The sequence below is a fragment of the Eumetopias jubatus genome, unplaced genomic scaffold (genome assembly GCF_037043125.1).
Source record: "Eumetopias jubatus isolate StellerSeaLion01/CBP00866 unplaced genomic scaffold, mEumJub1_p1.0 scaffold_12, whole genome shotgun sequence".
Lineage (NCBI taxonomy): Eukaryota > Metazoa > Chordata > Mammalia > Carnivora > Otariidae > Eumetopias > Eumetopias jubatus.
In genome coordinates, this window is record NW_028274818.1 from 15,984,824 (window position 1) to 16,004,590 (window position 19,767).

Consider the following 19,767-nt stretch of genomic DNA (forward strand, 5'->3'; position numbering starts at 1 on the left):
AGAAAACATCCAGGCCCCTGGACAGTTGGGGGAACCCGGATGGTATTATCTAATCCAGGCAGTGGATAAAATTAGGTATTATTTTAAAGATGAAAAAAGTACCAATGAGAGCTCTTACTAGCCAGAGTTGGACTGACCCAAATTTTGTTTTGGGGAGAGCCTTCTTCCTGAATTCAGCACGTCTTCCAGGGATAATGAGACTCACTGGACTCTATTTCCCCAACCCCTTAGGATCTCCCCAGCTCTGATCCAATGACTTCCCAGGATGGTGCCAGTTTGCAACCTCCTGTTTCTCAGTGGTCCCCTCGGGGCTCTCTGACGTGCATGGATGTGTGCTGCTCTCCATATGAAGGAATCTTACCACTGGCCCTTTTCCTATAGCTTGAAGAATTACTTGGCATTTTTCCCCATCACATTTTAAGTAACTTACATCCCCAGCGAGAAGAGTAATAAAAGACATTTTATGCTTAAAATTTAGTAAAATGAACAGAACCACTTAAAAAAATTAAGGGCTGAAAGAGTGTTGATTTCCAACCACCACTGGTAAAATTCAGCTATTATTGTAATCTACTGATGTGTAGATTAGATCCCTCCTATAATTATCTCTGATATATAGTGCTGTTTAAATGAAACATCCATGGTCTTATGCATCTACTCATGACAATTATTTAAGGTTGCATTAAATATTAAACAGTAATTAAAACTTCCGCAGGTATCTTTCATGGCTAATCCACATAGTGTTTGAGTTGCCTTTTATCTTACTCTGATTTGGGGCATAAAAAAGACCCAGGTTAGCTGCAGAGCTGTACCTTTTATGCTTCCTCTTTACCTGACTGGTGCCTGCAAGTTTGAAAAATCGTATCAACTTGCTCCCCTTTGAAACTCTCAGCCAAAAAGATTTCTAAAGAAAAAGGTTTCCAGGTGTGAAAGAAGCACTTTTCACAGGCTGGGGGTGGGGGGAGTTTGATCATCTGATAAGCCTGACAGTGACATTTAAGGCGACAAGAGATGTCTCTTCGCTCTCCATTCTCATTGAAGATGTAAGTGACATTCATGACTTAAAACAACATACCATTTCTATATGAAATTGAGGTTCACGTAGTTTGGGGTTTTTCTAGCAGCTTAATGCTAATTGAATACTGCAAATTAGTGTGCCCTCCTGGGGGTACCTGGAGTGGGTCAGGAAGAAGAAGGAGCATGGGAATACTCCAAGTAGCAAAAGGTATATGAACCAGAATTTTAAAACTACCACAGATAATCCAGAAAACAAATAATCCGTGTGTGGCAAATTGAAATGCGCAGAATTGGCTAGGAGTCAGACCTGCCATAACACCCGGACGGATGGACGCCCCTCCCATAAACCAGTAGTCCCAACACAGTGGAGATAAGCAAGGGAGGAGCAGAGAAGAAGGAGGAGCAGGAAAGGGGAATGAAAGATGGCAGGAAAGAAGAAAGAATTGTAATCAAGAAGGGGAAGGGGGACAAAGAAGAGGACAGGGGAAATAGAAAGAAAGCAAGGAAGAGAACAGAAAGCAGCGATAGGAGGAGGGGAAGCACAAAAGAGAAGAGGAAAGTGCTGGAACCAAAAGAAATAGAGATATAAAGAAAAGTGGCTGCAGCTGGAGGGAAAATCAGGGATGTCATAAAATCAGTGGGGCATGGGAACAGAGGGGGAAAAAGCACTTAGGTGCAGCCCTAGGCACTTAATACTAACAAAAGCCCCTTCTTGTTGGAAAGGGAAAGTGCCAGCTATGTAAATAGACCTTTCCAGGTGGCAGGAGACCAACTATGAGGCAAAACATAATTGATTGGTTGAGTTTAACTGGGTGGTGATAAGGTGTCTCCATGATTGATAATCTAGCATGTAGCTGGGTTAACTTTGGCCCCAAAAGGTCTTTGTGTGGTGTAAGAGAGGCTGTTTTAAGATGTCAGGTATCAGGTGAGGGGATTTATTACCATTGAGACCTTAACTCCATGATGTTCCTTCGTGACCTGGAAACATTCCTGGGGAATCATTTAGCTCTGGCTGCAGAGGTAGAAAGAGCCCAGGGCTACGGAAAACTGGTTCATACCCCCTAAGATCTGCATTCTTCATCGTTGTATTAAGTAATTCTGCAGAGTACCAGAATTTTTTATGTTGGAGACAACCTTGAAAGTTATATTCCTGTTTAGGGAAGAATTGTTCCCACCCTTTCCAGACAGTTGAGAAGTTTTGTTTTAGTTTGGGAAGCCAGGAGGATTTAACATGTTCTCAAATTTTTATAAAAAGAGGACTTTGTTGTTCTTTAAAAGGATTAGCTATAGATAAGAATAAATGTAAACTGATTTGTCTTTTTCTTTTCAGCAGATAGTCTCTTTTTATCTGGAAAACAGTCTTGTAAATATTCTTTCCATGAAAATCTGTTTTGCCAATTATGGGTCATTTCTGCCTTGTATCCTGAAGGTATGAAGTACGAGTTCAAGCCTGCACCATGCTGGGATGTGCATCAAGTGACTGGACATCCCTACAGACCCCTGAGGTTGCACCTCTGATGCAGCCCCCACCCCATCTAGAGGTACGGATGGCTCCCGGGGGATTCCAGCCCACAGTTGCCCTTTCGTGGATGGGACCACTTCAGCCAAATGGAAAAGTTTTATATTATGAGTTATACAGAAGACAAATAGCAACGCGGCCTGGAAAATCAAATCCAGTGTTAACCTATAATGGAAGCTCAAGCTCTTTTACGGATTTCGAACTATCGCCTTTCACAGAATATGAGTATCAGGTGAGAAATGTGTATTATCAACAATTCACGCTGAGATGGTGGGCACCCATCAGCACCTGCCTGTAAAAATCCCTTGCAATTTGAAAAGCCACTTAAAGAAACATGGGGCTTAAGGAATTTAGTAATATCCTTTAAAATTTTTTAAGCAGTAAATGAAGGAGGAAAGACAATATTCATTTGCCTTCTTCATTTTCTTTGTTCTCGACCCATGTGATATATGCTTGTTATTCCTATGTAAATTTCAGGTGAAGTATTTGCATTCCTTATTAATGAAGTGATTTCTACCATTAAGCTTCTCTCAGTGTTGCCTTGGCAGGAAACACTCCTTGTTAAAAAATCACTTTGAAAATCACTCCTTAATTGTACTGCGATAGAATAAAACCCAGTGGCAAGTACCTTCACCCCCTGTGCCAAGAAAGATATGGAGTGTTGAGAAAGGTCTACAGGAAAACAAGGAACCTGTGCATGGGGGTGAAGCTAGTTTTGTATGAGAGCAGTCTAAAAAAATAGGACTTTGCATATGCCTAAAATGCCATGAATTAAGAAAAATATTCTGAAAATATTTTGAAATCTTTAGAGGACTTCTGTTAGGTTCACTTTGTTTCGCTCTCAGAGTGTTTTTTTTATTTTTCTTGTGATAGCAACTCCATTTCTGGTAGGGGATGGGGGGTTGGGAGGGTATGATTCCCCCACCCCTTGCTCAGGTCTGGGGGGAATGTCAATCAGTGAATGTGTAGGATTATCTCCTAACCAAGTGGTGGGCACAGGAGCCATGTTCAGCCCCTCAGATTCACCTGGGGCTTGGTCTTCAGGACGGTGACAGAATTTTAAAAAGGCGGAGGTGAGAGTTCCTGATAAAATACCCCTAACCTCAGTCCAAAAGCTTTTCTTATCCCTGCTATTTCTAGGCATGGTTCTTCAACTATTCTCTTAATTCCACGTACTCCCAATAAACTCCCTTTTGCATAAGTCAGAGCCAGTTTCTCTTGCTTGCAGTCAGAAGCTTGCTGACTGATGCAAGCACTAAGTGCCAGGCACAATGTCAAGCACAATTTTCTAAAAGAGGAAACTGAACCCTGAAAAGCTTACCATAACCAGAAATAATAAAATCACTAAGTCACCAGAAATATGTTGGGCAAATCAATGAGTACGGTGACTAGAGGTAACGTTTTAAGTGTGAGAAGAGTATATTTTGGGCCAATAATGTCTGAGACAAATTACCTAAGGAAGTTAGTAAAAATTGCAAATATAAAGAGATTCTTGGATGGTTTGGAGAAATACACAGATATGTATCCATAATCCCTTGTTTCCATTTCCAAATCTAAAAGTTTTTTCTAGGTTTGGCACAACTCATTTGGCAGCAAAATACAATCTGAACAAACTTGAAACTATTTATAGCATTTATTTATCCCATCTAATGTGAATATTTATATGTTTTGCTACAGAAATGTCATGTTTTATTACCAGATCATTCTGAGGATATTACAAAATATACAGTATATGTATTTCATTACCTTTTCAAAATCTTAAAAAAAAAAACAAAATTATTTAAAAACACATCAGGCCCCAAGGGTTTAGGGAAAGGATTGTGGTTTATATCATAAAGGAACAAAATGCCTATTGATACCACAGTTGGAAACAAAATAGTATCAGAAACAACCAGAATCTATGTAGCCGGCCACCCTTTTGTTCTTTTCTCTATATCTTTACTAAAAAAGTGTCAGATTGTCAAAGACTCTTCTATTCTCAATTATCTGTTCTCCCTTATGAATAAAAGCACACCTTTGTGACAGCGCTAAGTGGAATCAGCAAGAAATCTTTGGCTTCTAATTAGATGACACTAAATGGCGCATAGATACTGAAAGCAAACCAGTGATTATAGCTTCTTTGGCATTATGTTATGCCATTGGGTTCAATAATTGGCGAGATGATCCATTGAAGTCTTATGCCAGTTTTTTAAAGAATGGTAAACCTCATGCGTATGTCTTAGCTCTAGTGGGATTTCTTACTGGGAGCTAAGGACAAGCAGGAACCAAGGGACCCACAATTCAGAGGAGAGTTTCTTTTGTAACTCTGTCAGCTCTGGGTCATGCTTCTCCTCCATACTCATTCCACCCAATGGAAGTATTTAATGGGGTTCCCTAACAAACTGATCTCAAAGTTGCACTTACTAGCTAATCCCACCTTGTTACAACATAAGAAGCAGGAGGGTAAAATCTAGCCTATCTGCCCAAAACCCAGTTCTTACAGGAAATATTTTGAGAAGTTTAGACTAAATGCTGAAATAAATGAATTAAAATATTAGATTTATTTAGCCTGTGTAACTGCTGAATCTACATAGACACTGACTAAGGTTACAGAAGCCATTTAGTACGTAACGTACGAAAAGAATTGATTTCCCTTTTACAAAAGAATATTTTGCCATTGAGATGAATTTGCATTGCTCTCAAACCTGTCTGAGGGTTACTTCATCTGCAAGTTGTCTTTCACAAAATACCTTCGTTGTCCTAGAGGCATTGATTCACCCAACATCTGTCAGTGATTTGACCCTTATGCAGAGGATTGTATTTTTGAGGTAATTTATATTTCTGGGAATAAAACCAAAGAACTGAGAAACTGCCCAGAGGTTTGGACCTATTAATCAAAAGGGTGGTGATGATCTGTAATTGGGTAGGTGGTCTTCCACATGGTGTGCCCTGAGGGTGTCAGATACTGCTGTCTGCCACACTCCTGCATGACCCTATACCATTGTACCCATTTCTGTTTTGGAGTTAAGTCATTGAAAGCAGCTGACAAAAATGTATTATGTGGGAAAACCAAGGCAGCACTTCCTAGTGTACATTCACCCATCACTTGACAGATGGAGCTCTGGGCGTGGTAGAGCTCTGGGAGAAAAGAGTATTGAGTGGATGCGTTCCAATGAACAGAAGGGACAGGAACTAGGTGGAGAAAGGGATTCTTACTGAAAGAAAGGGCAATCCCTCCCTCTGGAGACCTTGGAGGATGAGGTACTGCCAAGTGTCACTTAGCTCACAACAGTTCACAGAACCAGCTTGGTCACTGTCATGTTTGAAGGTGGCAAAAGCCTTGTTAAATTATAGGCACCTTCTAAGTTTTCAGTAATACCTCACTATTGAACACCTTAAACATACTGGCTCCTTGTGTTTCTAGTAACAAGGCATTACCCAAAAAAGCATGTTCAAAGTGCAGATTCCAAGGGTTGAGGATGGGGATTCCCAGCAATCTGTATTTTTAATAAGCTGTTTTGATGGTCCACAACCCTTTCTTTTTCCCCCCGCATTGTTGCTATGCTACGTAAGCCAGATTTTCAAGTGGTGATTTCCCTAATTCAGTGGCTCTCAGCCCTGGCTGCACATGAGAATCACCTGGGGAACTTTAACCACGCTCCCCATGCCCTGGTCCCATCCCCCTGTAGTTCTGATTCTGGGATAGGTCCAGGGATCAGTGCGTTTCAAAAGGTCCCCAGGTGATTCTAATGTGCAGCCAGGGCTGAGAATCACAGTCCTAAACCATCATAAACCGATTGCCTAAATAAGTGAAGTTAGCTCCCCACAAGTGCCTAATTTCCATGATGATAATTGATGACCAACCTATTTACCTTGGTCTCTCCATGACTTCCCTAAACAAGAGTCCTATTGTTTTGGCATGAAGCTGGAAGGGGTGGGGGGGAGCAGAATATATTATCTGCAAAGTTTCTGTCTCAGTTAATCAAATAATGTCTTTTACTCTTCCTCATGGATTTTGTTTGTTTTCTGTTGGCGTTTTATTTTGTTTTGTTTCTCACTTGGGAGACCTGGCCTTTGGTAGTAAGAGTTATAACATTCACCACCACTAAAAATGGGATTTTTCCAATTTGATTCATTTCGACACAGCTTCCAGAGATTCTGAAGGATCAGCTTTAATAAGAACAGTAAGATATGAAATAGAAATTATAGAAATTTGGAAGTGCCTTTATATATTTCATAAGATGGATGGGGTGTCTCTGCAGAACCACATGATGCAGAGTCTCATTAGAGAACAAGCATTCTCAGTGAATTTCAAAAACAACTTAGTTTACCAAAACCTAATTCTCAAAAACGCTGTCAATGAGTGATTCATACATAAGTGAGATGCATCTTCACTAAACGAAATTCTTCGGTGCACAGACCTTTTCCTTACATGGAGATTACAGGCTTCCTGTTCGACAGAATATTTACAAAATCCAATGTGATACTTTTCACAGACAGTACTCATTCCTATCTTCAACACTTTCACATTCAGGCTGTACTCATCTATATAGTATAAACCTCCAAATTCTTTGTGGGGAAGTTATTCATTGTTCAGCAAGCAAATTAAGACAACGGTCTCTGCACAGGCTTTGGAGAGGGGCCTCGGTGTGAGTCTACTCCATGAGCAGCTTCAGTTTTTACCTGCAGGGAGAGAACTGGAGCTGATGAGCTGCTCCCAGTAATTGTGCATTCATATTCATACTCTCGCTTAAGGCAATGACTCACCATGGATTTGCTAGGGCCTGCCATGGCTCCCCCTTTCACCGAATCACACTGTCAGTGACTTAATTAGTTTTCCTGAAAAATTCCCCCACTTTGACAGGTTTTTGCAATAAGCACCCAAGCTCACACGATCTCTGAAGGCCGGAAGGCTTCCAGTGCCTTGTCACTGGGTGACTGAGAAGTGACAGGTCAGCCTCAGAGGAAACCCTACGACTCATTACATATGGGACTGATCTTAGGGCTGGTGCTGTGGGAAGCCACACAGGATGGCAGCCCACTGCTTTCTAACACACCGACCCTGGCTCCAAACAGTTCTGTCTGAAAATGTATGCCAAAGAGGATGGAAGGAAGGGCTGAGAAGGAGACGGACAAGGGGATGGACCCTCACTGTTCCTGCCAAAAACATCTGTGTGAAGACAGCAGGAGGAGCTGCTGGGACCTTCTCTGTGCAACCCCCACACTGCGGGTGACGAGCCGGAAGGGAGAAGGAGAAAGGACAGCAGCTTCGAGTCCTTCTCTCACTATATCTGGATCCTTGAGCAAATTAACCTCTCCCAGTGGATTCCCCCCGTGTTTAGATGGAGGCTCCCCTGAGTTCTAAATTCTAGGAGCCTCCATGGGGGTGATCTACAACCATACACTTTAAAAAATTCTAATCAAACTTTAGCTTCTCTTGATGGGGCTTGCTTTGAGATTGAATGAGTTGATACGTAAATATGCTTAGGCCAACACCTCACACATAGGCACTACTCACCCAGTGCAATTATGATAGCTATTATTATTCTTACCCTCCCACCTCAGAGTGGAAAGAGGACTTCTCTCTCTCAGTATTCATAAGTCAACCAAGAGCCGGACTCTCACGAACAGCCTAACACCTTATAGTCCTGTAACCAAGAGAATGAAGGACTTTGATCAAATAGGCCTGGTCACAGGACCCCCGTCCTACAGCCAAGGCTTTATGAATCCGTGGGAAACACGTTCAGCCAGAAACAAGCGCTGCCCCAGCACATGACACACACCACCATGCTACTGTGAAAAGTCCCAATTCCTAGGCTCTTTCTCCTTAGATACTCGCAGCCAGCAGATGAAACTGAGTGAAAAATCATACAGGTTGTCCAAGGCACTTAATCTCTCATAGCCTCACTTTCAAAAAAAAAAAAAAAATGGGCGTGTTAAAAGAACTGAGAGATCTTGCATGTCTAGCTGGATGCTGCTACAAGCAGGCGCACCTCCCCCCTCTACCCTCAGCCCCTACTATATTAAAAAAAGGAGGTACTTTCTTCCAAGACAGAAAAGAGCCAGGTTAAGAAAATTCTTACGTCTCTATCGTGAGTCACTAATAAAATGCTAGACTGTAAAACTCTCTAACCAAGAGCACAATTGGTTCTGAAGGTGTGATGCCCCTTCAATCAGGGGGGCCAGTCTTCTTTGTCCTTGCCATTTCTCTTCTCGGGACAAAACTACCTTGCCCACATACCCATGACTAGGATTCCTTCCAACTCTGAGTCTACACTTCTGTGACTAGCTACTCGATTCAGATGGCTTGTTTTCTGTTGCTATCACCTTTATCTCATCCCATTCCTAAGCATTTTCTATGCCACTTTTAGAGAAAACGTATTGAGCATGTTTTCTGTTTGGTTTTGGACTTGCATTTAATTAGGTATTAATCTCACTAATGTATTTCTGACCAGCATGGAAGCTTTTGTTTGGTTAGTCTCTCCCACAAGAACTAAGCTGCTCCCACCCCCAGCTCCCACAGCTCAAGGTATTAAATGATTTATTGATGTTGTCTGTCTCAAACAGTGCATTTGTTCTAAAACTTTAGAGCCAAAGTGCTACAGCTTAGACCAAAGGCCATCACGACACTTCCATGAATAGAAATCAGAATTCTGCCACCGGATCAGGAACCGTGTCTTTTTTTGTTTTTGTTTTTGTTTTCTTGTTCCAATAGGAGATCATTTCTACCTATGTGTGTGTGTGAGCACACCCAGGAGCATGCTCTAGTTCACATGTGTGCCCCTCTCTTCATTCTTTTTCTCTCTCATGGCATCCCTTAGGATTCATTGTTAAGCTGCAATTGTTGGCACTCTTTGCCTTTGATACAAGTCATTCCTCTGAAGATGCCTTGGTTCTCACCCTCACGCTGATGCAACCCAAATTTATATTTCACCGAAGCCAATATTGATCCTCCTATCTTTGTGTTGGAAGCTTGTTTGCTGGACATAAAATATTAAATGTAACCAAATTTTCTCCAACTGAAGGTAGATAATATGTAATTCCAACCTGCCCTCGTGGCTCTTCACCAACAGCTCCTGTTTCAGTGAGTTAACCATGGAAATCAAGGTTCCCCCAAATTACCTGATCTGGTCCTAGCAAAATATCCAGGAAAGGATGAGACATATTTTACTTATTTCCCTTTATCCTAGTACTTAAATACATAAAACTTATTATTAAACGCCCACCATGTTCGAAGTGTATGCCTCGTTACTAGGATTGGGGCAGGAAACTAAAAACTCTATTCCGCAGGGGCTTAAAGTTTAGTTGATAAGATAAGCACACCCATTAATAATATATCCATAAACATATAAGGATGGTAGTATAGGCTATGAAGAAAGATATTTGAAAGATCCAAGTGATGGTGCAGCAGAAAAACAGAGAGGAACAGAGGATGCCTTATCTTCAAGGACAGCATGATTTCTGCACCAGACTCTCATGACCCCTCTCATTCCACTCTCTGGCCAGATGGGCTTGAGCCGCACAGGTGGTACTTGACTGAAATCATTCCATGCAGACATGAGAAGGCACTATTCCTCTATTTCTTCAGTCTCACAAAATTATTTCCAATCTCTCCATGCTTATGATCCAATGCCAATCTCAGCCCACCCATTGTTATTGGGGCCTGTGTAAGGTTTGGAAATGTTCTCCCCGGTGTCAGGATCTCAGCAGGAAACAGATGGCATACTCAAAGGGGCATTTGAAGAGAATTAAATGAAAAGGCTATTTATGGAGGTATGGGCAGCATTAAGAGAATCAACAAGGGAGGTTAAAGTACCCAGGGACCAGCAATAGCCAGAAGCTATTACCTTCTAGGCCTAAAGGGGAAGAATCTGCTCCTGGAACCCAGGAAATGCTACAGCCAGTGAGGAGGGGCTGTCCCCATAGAGAAAGAATGCAGTCTTGCCAAACTGGGGTGCCAAAGAGAGGGATTAGGAGACATTAAAAAACTGATCTCTCCTTCCTTTGATCAAATCCAACTGGAAAGAAGCCAGAGGGAGGAGAAGATCCCTAGGCAGTCTGCAGAGTCACTTCCCAGTACACAGAGCAGGGCAGAGAATGGATCTGGAGGCAAAGGGAGCACACCTAGCATATCCCCCATACCTCAGATTGGTGCTGCTTTTCACTCAATATGTGACGAAGAATCCTTTCCAGGCTAGAAGATCACCTGGCAATCACTCCATGATTACTGATAAAACACTAAGTAAATCTGAAGGCTTAAGGAGGATTGCACGTAAGTACTTAGACTGATGTTATATTTCCATTAAATTCTAAATAAATATCTTGGTCTACATGAAACAATCAAATCTGCAGGTGGAAACAAAAAACGTTAAGGCGCTTAAGTAAATCACATGCATTCAACTGAAATCTTAAAGAAGTTGGTTGAGACTCTCTCTTGTGAATTGATTTATCTATCTGCTGGTAGATATGATCATTACTAAGATGCCTAAAAACATCTTGGAAACTGTGCAGTTCTCTCCTTGATGCCAATGTCATGTTTGTAATGGGAACTGGAAATAAAACTCTTTTCTCTGAAGAATCCAGTGAATTGCTCCAGCGTTTCCTTTCATTTAGACTTTGGGATGCATTTAAGAAAGTTTCATTAACAATAAAGCAAAGTAGACAATGCCATCCAATATACAAATGTTGATGTAGGAACAACATTTCTCAAAAGTCAGGCATACATTTGCTCTAACCCTCAAAATTTGAGAGCAGAGAAGTACCTGGAGAAAGATACACAGAGATGTGGCCTAAACTTGAAATGCTGTGAAGGATCTTCAAATCTATGGTTGCTGCATCACAGCTACATGGAACCCAGAAGTGAGTACAGAATTGCTACTTAGTCCCACTTTCTCTTTCAAGCTGTCAAGTCACTCTCTCCTAACTTTTCACACGAAAAATATAATAATCATTATTATTTTTTCATGCTCGCTATGTGCTATGTTAAGAGCTTTACATGTATTAACTCATAACAACCATTTGAGATAAGGGCTATTACTAATAGTAACATTTAGAAATCTGATGCCCTGCATGATTGTTAACATGCCCCAGGATGTTAAGTTGGTAAGTGGAAGAAATTGACTTTGAACCTGAGATTCAGGTTCCAAAGCTGTGTCCTTAAACTCACCCCATGGTTGCTCCAAATTGCATTTATATATAGCTCTGGAGCTTTCAAAATCTCGATAAGATACTTATGAACGTATTTATCCGCCAACCCATTCTTTGGAAACTTATAGAAACGTTCTTGCACACAAATCTCAGTATAGCCCTGTGCGATAGGTATTATTATTTCCCTCTATAGAATCAGAAGCCTGAATGACTGTGCAAGTTACCTAAGAAGTGGCAGAATCAGAACTCAGACCCAAGTCCAGTAATTGTTCTGCTGAACCACAGCTTCCTCAAGTCACCCCCATCAGGGGCATGAATCCTAACCCTGCAAAGATAAACTGACTCAGAATGTAATCTGGGCTCCAGGATTCACTGGTTCTGTAGTCTTAGCAAGTGATTTAAACCCTCTAAGCCTTCGTTTCCTTACCCATAAAATTAGGGTAAAAAGACCTACCTTAGGGGGCGCCTGGGTGGCTCAGTTGGTTAAGCGACTGCCTTTGGCTCAGGTCATGATCCTGGAGTCCCGGGATCGAGTCCCGCATCGGGCTCCCTGCTCGGCAGGGAGTCTGCTTCTCCCTCTGACCCTCCCCCCATCTCATGTGCTTTCTCTCTCATTCTCTCTTTCTCTCTCAAATAAATAAATAAAATCTTAAAAAAAAAAAAAAAAAGACCTACCTTAGTAGGGTGGCTGTAAACTTTAAATAAGTTAATTTAAAGGCCAGGGCATTGTCACTCACATATAAAATTAAAACTTAATAGATAAATTCATAAAAAGTAATCAATACCCAGTTATTTCTGTAGAATGTACATCAGATAAAGTCAGTTCCCTGCTGGGAACCCTCCCTTGGCTTCCCATAAAATGCAAACTCCTCTGTGGTTCAAGGGGGACTTTCATTTGTCCACCTCTGTCCTCATCTCATTGTTCTCTGGCCCTTACTCACTAAGCCTGGCTGCACTAGCCTTCTTGAGAATCCAGCCTCAGGGACTTTGCATTTGCTCTTCTTTTGCCCAGAATGTTTTCCCCCTAGGTCTTCACATTGTGGCCTTTTCTTGCATTAGCATTCCAGCTTGATTACCATCTCCTGAGAGCACCTCCTGAACAGTTCAAACATCCTGTGCTCTATTGCTATATCTTATACAGTTTATACTGTAAGTTGTGTCCTTCCTAATGTATATGACATACTCATTTTGTGTTTGTTTATTTACATTTTTTGTTTATTTATTTATTGTGATCCTAGCTTATTCTAGCATCTTATTGTGGAGAATATATACGTGTCCAATGTTATATCAGTGGGGTATGGTTATTATTTTAGTTAACATAATGGAATTTCACTACCTTTACATGTCTGGAGCAGTATGGAAAGTATGTGAATACTGTTTGCTTCTTTGTGACATGCAAAATAGTGTTAAAACATGGTAAGTGCCAGCAGGAATGGACGCCATGATGTTTGTGGTAATTCCCACCATCTCACTTTGAGGCTGCTCTCCGGAGAAATATCCAGTCCCTGTAGGGCTCTATGACAGTCCCAGAGCGCGATGTCAAACACTTGGAAGATGTGCCCAGGTTTCCATCAATGACCTTATGTAGAAAAAGTCCAAAGAGTTTGGGCTTTTACACCACGTACCTGTATTGGAAAGCCAGCCCTCCCACTTCCAAGCTGCAGAAATTTCTCTGTGCCTCTTTCCTCAGGCAAACCAGTGACAATATAATACCAACCTGATAGGATTGTTGGGAGGATGAGATAAATTAGTACATATAATACACTTATAAAAGTGCAAGGGCTCAGGGAGCCCATTAACTACTTTTATGTATCCTCCATAAGAGCTGGATGGAACCGGGTTCCTATTTTCTCACAGGGAGAACAGATAGAGGCAATAAAAAGTGGTATGTGATAAATTCCAAATTCTCATTATTATCACTAAAATCAAACTGAGGCTAATTTTAGGATTTCCCACTAACATTGAAGCCAGTTTTCCCTCCCTCATATTCATATATATTGAGTGACTCCAAAAAGCAAGGCAGTGTACTAAGCATGAGTGACAGAAGACACCCATTTCTAGCAAGGAAAATGTCTTATAATTTCTTCAGTAGCTTCACATCTCTGAATTTCAAAAGTACCAGTAGAAAGGAAGACAATGTCTTGTTGTACCCTTCTTCCCCTGGGTCCCAGAATTCAATTAAAATCGTGTTCCATCTTGTCTGATCCAAAGTGTTTCAGATGAAAGGAACCTGGAATGCAGGGACTATATCTGTAGAAGTAGAACTATAATATACCTGTAAAGTATCATGCAAACAGAGATGCTGAAAAAGTCCATTTGATGATGAAAGAAAATAAGATGGATAGTGTTAAATAGGCAGCCACACAGAGCTTTTCAGCAAGCTAGTCCTTTATGACTATAGCCTGCAGGACTTCTCATGAAATAAAATAATCTTGTAATCATGTAATTTCAGGTTTATTGCTTTCTCTTTTCAGCCATGAGTCTCTCTAACCATAATTCTGGCAAAGCCCATTTTGGCATATTGCTATTCAAACATATTCAAAACCCACGACAGGCTACCCTTTAAAAAGGCATTAGTGTAAGTGCCATGGGAAAATATACTCCAAGGTTGTAGATGAATTGATATGATTTCCTTGATTGTATCTTTTTATTTATGAGGCATAATTTATGAGTACTGGAGAACAAACTGCAATGAGTGATGACTAACTACAGCCAAAGTCATAAATCAGGAGCAGTGAAAGAAGTGGTGATTTTGATCGAATCTATTGAATTAGCTGTTGGCTTTAGCCAATGCAGGTATTGGAAAGACCTTTTTAATATCTATTTGTCACCCTCATGGGAATGTGATAACAATCTCATTGCATGCCCCTAGGAAACAAATAATTTAATTGTTTGTCTGTTAACATGCAACCTATTTACTTCTTAATTGCTGGCATTTGAACATTCATATTGGGTTTTTGTTTATTTCTGATGTGAATTGTCACAAAAATATATTCACGTTCTCTAGTTTTAGAAAGAATGAAGTGGCTTCCCTAGTGCTGTTCAATATGAGTATGTCATCAGTATTGTTGAAATGCTTTTGTGCTATCAAAAATTGCCATTATTCCACAAGGAAGCACGTTACAGAATATCACGGAAGTTGCAGAGATCTCAAAAATGCCTCCAAATCTTAATCTTTCGAGAGCAACAGGTATAATACAACTCTTATAATAAGCAGCCTGGAAAAAGAACAAAATCTCGAATTGCTCCAAGGGCAAGGACAGTCACTGTCGCTTACGTTAGGAGGCAACAGATTAGAGGTTTTCTGTGAAAGATCACTGGCTGAATTTCGTTATTCCTACATTCTGTTTTTGTATGGAAAATGAGAGGGAGAACAAGAACAAATAGACATCAGTTGGATGCTAACAGTGTAGACAACATCTCTAAGCTGTTCCCTGGACTTTAACAAGACTTGTAGCATGATGATCTCTCAGCCAAAAGAATCATAACATATTTTTACAACTAAGGAGATTTGTTTATGATATGAGAAAGGAAAAACACATCAGGAAATCCCTGGAGATTTACATTAAGAATTTCTCCTTGCATTCAGACTATACTTGGAAAATATCAGTCCTAAGGAATGTTATTTCAGAAAGCTATAAAGCACTAAAGCTTCGTGTAAGACAAAGCACTAAACTCTACAGTCAAGTGTAGAAGTTGGGCTAAAGAATAACTAGCACAATAATATAAGCACCCAATGGGCTACCACCCAGGAGAATTTTCAGATCTATCTCCCCTTCCCCTGTCCTCTTCAGAGTCATGGTTCCTTCTCTGTCTCTTTTACAACAATTATTACAAATACTTTGGTTCACACAGTCTTGCTTCCTTTCTGGAAGCAAATTAAAAGGAGAAATGTGTTGAGAAGAATTGGGAGCATTTAGAATAATATGCTGCAAGGGAAAAATGGATCCAACAAGTTTCAGAAATATCGGGATTTCAAGAAATTTACACCTGGAGTGAAAACTAGGTAGCAAATGATGGTTCTACAAAGCTAGTGAACTCTGGTTCTGTTTGGAACCATGACCACTGTAATAAACTCTATGATGATTATTGCAGTTGTAACATCTTCAAACAGATACATGCTTCATGCTTTTTTGAATGGCTGAAAGTAACGACAAAGGAAATGCAGAGTACAACTCTAAATTTCTATTCATATGACGTATGAATAGAAATTTAAAATGTATAGTGCCTAGATTCTGTACCAGGTTCTATAGGAGTAGCCTTCTGTGTTTCTCATATAATCTTGGAATCACTTGGAAATGTGTTGGAAAGACAGGTTTCAAGGTCCTTCCGCCACAAATTCTGATATAGGTACGCAAAATGATTTTGATGATCGTGGCCAAGGAACACTTTTTGACAAAGACTCCTCTGATGGAAGATTTCTCGGAGGCAGTTTTAAACAGAGAAGAGACGATTAAACCTGTCTCCACAGCAATAGGATTTTGGCAGCTTGGTGGCAGATGTTGACACAAGGTAATTTAAATTTTTTAAGGCAAAATACAGTCATTAGTCCCAGGGGGTGGGGTAATAAATAAAAGAACAATTTCATTTCTTTAATGGTTAATAACATAAAGATGGTAATGGTCACTGGTTAGAATTTTTTTAATTAAATTGAAAACAGAAATATAAACAAATTAATCTACTTTTTTTCTAGTCAATTATAGAATTTGTGGTTAAATGGTCTTAGTTGTTTTGTTTTTATCCAAATGGTTGATCTATGTTCTCTGTGACATCTTCTTACATTATAACTCTTGTCATGGTTACAACCAAAACCTTAGAGAAGAGAACACTCTAATTCGCCAGTCCCAACTCGTTCTTGTTTAGAACAGTTCTTCATTGGGAGGTTCCTTAACTCTTATAGTTATAATTGTGTGTGTGTGTGTGTGTGTGTGTGCAAGTGTTCACTAAACACAAATAATTGTTTTATTGAAAATTTAAATCATCTTTTTTATTATAAAAGAGTAAATATTTTCAGCTGGATACTATAGGAAAAGGATATTGTGAATAAATAAAAAAAATGAAGAGTATCCTTAATTTTTGTCACTTTGACTTGAAATTCATAAGCTTTACTTGCTCCCACCCCACCAATACGTCCCTTCTTTTCTGTGAGCAACCCACACAGAAAGAGCCCACATTTTTGTATCCAATGATCATGACAGGAAATCTTGGGTCACAAACCAGATGGATTAGCTTGTCAGGTAAAATGTAGGTAAATAGGTGGTGATGGATGGATGGATGGATGGATGGATGGATTAGATAGATGACAGAAAGAATAGAGATACAGTAGGCAACTCCATGTTCACAAGACATTTTATTTCTTGATTTTTATATTGGTTCATTAAAATTAAAAGATCAGGCCATATTGCTCAAAATTTCCCATGTAAGATCTCTGCTTCTTCTTTCTCCACCCTCTAAAGATGGATCCAAATCTTGGGCTCATTGTTTCTCAGTAGAAATCATAAGCACATCTGTTAGCATTTTCTCAAAGATTTATTTATTTTAGAGAGAGAGAGTGTGCGCTCAAGTGGGAGGGGCAGAGGGAGAGAGAATCCCAAGCAGACTCCATGCTGAGTGTGGAGCCTGACTCAGGGCTCAATCCCGCCACCCTGAGATCGGGACCTGAGCCAAAACCGAGTGGGACACTGAACCAACTGAGCCACCCAGGTGCCCCTCGGTTAGCATTTTTATTCTGAATCCTGAACTACTATACAGTTCCTTGTTTCTTGCTTCACTGGGCATAGGCAGAAATCCACACAATTTTTGTGTAAAGGACTTTTTACCTCAACAGACAAAGAGGTATTGACAGCTTCCTTTTTATGTTTCTTCTGGCAGTTTGGTATAACAGAAACACTACCTTGTGGGACAAGTTTTGTGAAATCCATAATTCTTCATTATTTCAGTCAGCTTTCTCTTCATTGTAACTGCTTTGAGTAGCTCATGTAAATAGGCTGATCCTGCTTTGCATAAACACGTTGATTTATATGAATGTTATTTTGATCTCAAATTGATTGAATTCTAAAAAGAAAGACTAAGAAAAAGGGCAGTATATTTTGAAGGTCTCCTGTCAAAGACAAAAAACACTAAGTCCTACGTATATTCCCAGTTAGTGATGAAGAATTTCAAATTGCTGAGGTTTAGGAACAGAATATTTCTACAGAAATACAGAGAAACACTATAATACTGAGGCTCAAGTGTTTTAAAATGCCATGGATTAAATCACATTTTGGAAATGGGACTCTACCCAGTAAAAACTCATCTAAGACAGGAAGGTGTAAGGTTTAGTTTTTATCTAACAACACCAACATTAAAAAGCCTTAATAGTATTCATAATATTACATCTACATCAAAAATGAAAGCAAAATGAATGTTCATAATCTGGGGCCAGACCTGTACTAAGCACTTTCTGTGAATTATACTTATTTAATTTTTTTTCAACATCCCCATACCTGTACCACTGCTATCTCCTATTGGTGCTCAGTAATTAATTGACAACTTGCTGAATTTTTATTTTATTACACCTACTTTTATTTTTCTCATTTTGTTTCCCATCCATTGTGGCCTCGGTTAAAATTCTATATGCGCTTTATTTAATTAAATAAGGAGGTCATTAGTCTGAGGCAGCTCCAGTGCTTTGAAGGCCTACATAAACAAACCAAAATCTAAGCTGGTTAATGCTTCAAGATTACAAAATCAAAACTAAGAACAACCAATCTTCACACCACCAATAGGCTTTGAACTGTAGCCAATCAAATAATTTCCTTTCTTTGCTTCTGCACTTTCCTTATGGAAGTTTTTCCTCTGGCTCCTGTCGTCAAAGTGCTCCTAACCACTTCCTGTTTGGCACTGGCCCATTAGAATTGTTTTTTGCTCAAATAAACTCTTAAAATTTTTAATATGCCTCAGTTCATCTCTTAACACCTTAAATCACCAACCAGAGCCCTAATCTTGGCAAAGAAATTGATATTAACATGTACACTTTATTTTGCATCCCTTCCCCAAGAATATTTTTTTTTTTCAAATTTTGTCACTCTCTGTGTAATAAAAAATGTTCTCCCCTACCTCCTGGAAAGATATTTGCATTAAAGGGTTGGTCTGGTCTGATCTGGATGTCCATCCACAGATGAATGAATAAAGAAGATGTGATATATATACATGTGTCATATATATATGTATATATATTCATCAAAAAGAATGAAATCTTACCATTTGGAATGATGTGGATGGACCTAGAGGGTATTATGCTAAGCAAAATAAGTCAGTCAGAGAAAGACAAATACCATATGATTTCATCCATATGTGGAATTTGAGAAACAATACAGATGAACATACGGGGAGGGAAGGGAAAATAAAATAAGATGAAAACAGAGAAGGAGACAAACTAGAAGAGACACTTTTTAAAAAAAAAATATTTTATTTATTTATTTGAGAGAGTGAGGAAGAGCATGAGAGGGGAGAGGGTCAGAGGGAGAAGCAGACTGCCCACTGAGCAGGAAGCCCAATGTGGGACTCAATCCTGGGACTCTGGGATCATGACCTGAGCCGAAGGCAGTCATTTAGCCAACTGAGCCACCCAGGCACCACATAAGAGACTCTTAACTCTAGGGAACAAACTGAGGGTCGCCGGAGGGGAGGTGGTGGGGTAATGGGGTAACTGGGTGATGGGCCTTAAGGAGGGCACAGGATGTAATGAGCTCTGGATTTTGTATGCAACAGATGAATCACTAAATTCTACCCCTAAAACTAATAATACACCATATGTTAACTAAATTAAAATAAAAAATTAAATAAAATTAGATTGCTTTTATAAGAAGTTTTTAAAAAATCTTTGCAAACAAATAATAATTACTTAAGTGTAAAAAAAAGAGAGAGAGAGTTTGGTTTGGAGCTAAGAAGCCGAGGACTCTCTCATTAGCTCTGAAATCTGACCTCTTCACCAATAACCTCCAAGCCTACTATCCCTATGCCAAGAATGACCTTGGCCACTTTAGAGGGGACTAGAAGAGAAGCTGCAGTTGTAGTATGGCTTCCATGAAATGGTTCTCCTGTTGCAAAGACAGTACATTGCTCCC

General features: G+C 39.9%; 1 protein-coding gene across 1 annotated transcript in view; it reads left to right on the forward strand.

The window, feature by feature from the left end:
* Window positions 1-19,767, forward strand: part of USH2A (usherin) — a 716,035-nt gene that overhangs the window by 673,463 nt on the left and 22,805 nt on the right. Inside the window, exon 63 of the mRNA XM_028104725.2 lies at window positions 2,444-2,765. Coding sequence (XP_027960526.2) covers window positions 2,444-2,765 — 322 coding nt within the window. The remainder of the gene's footprint in view (window positions 1-2,443; window positions 2,766-19,767) is intronic.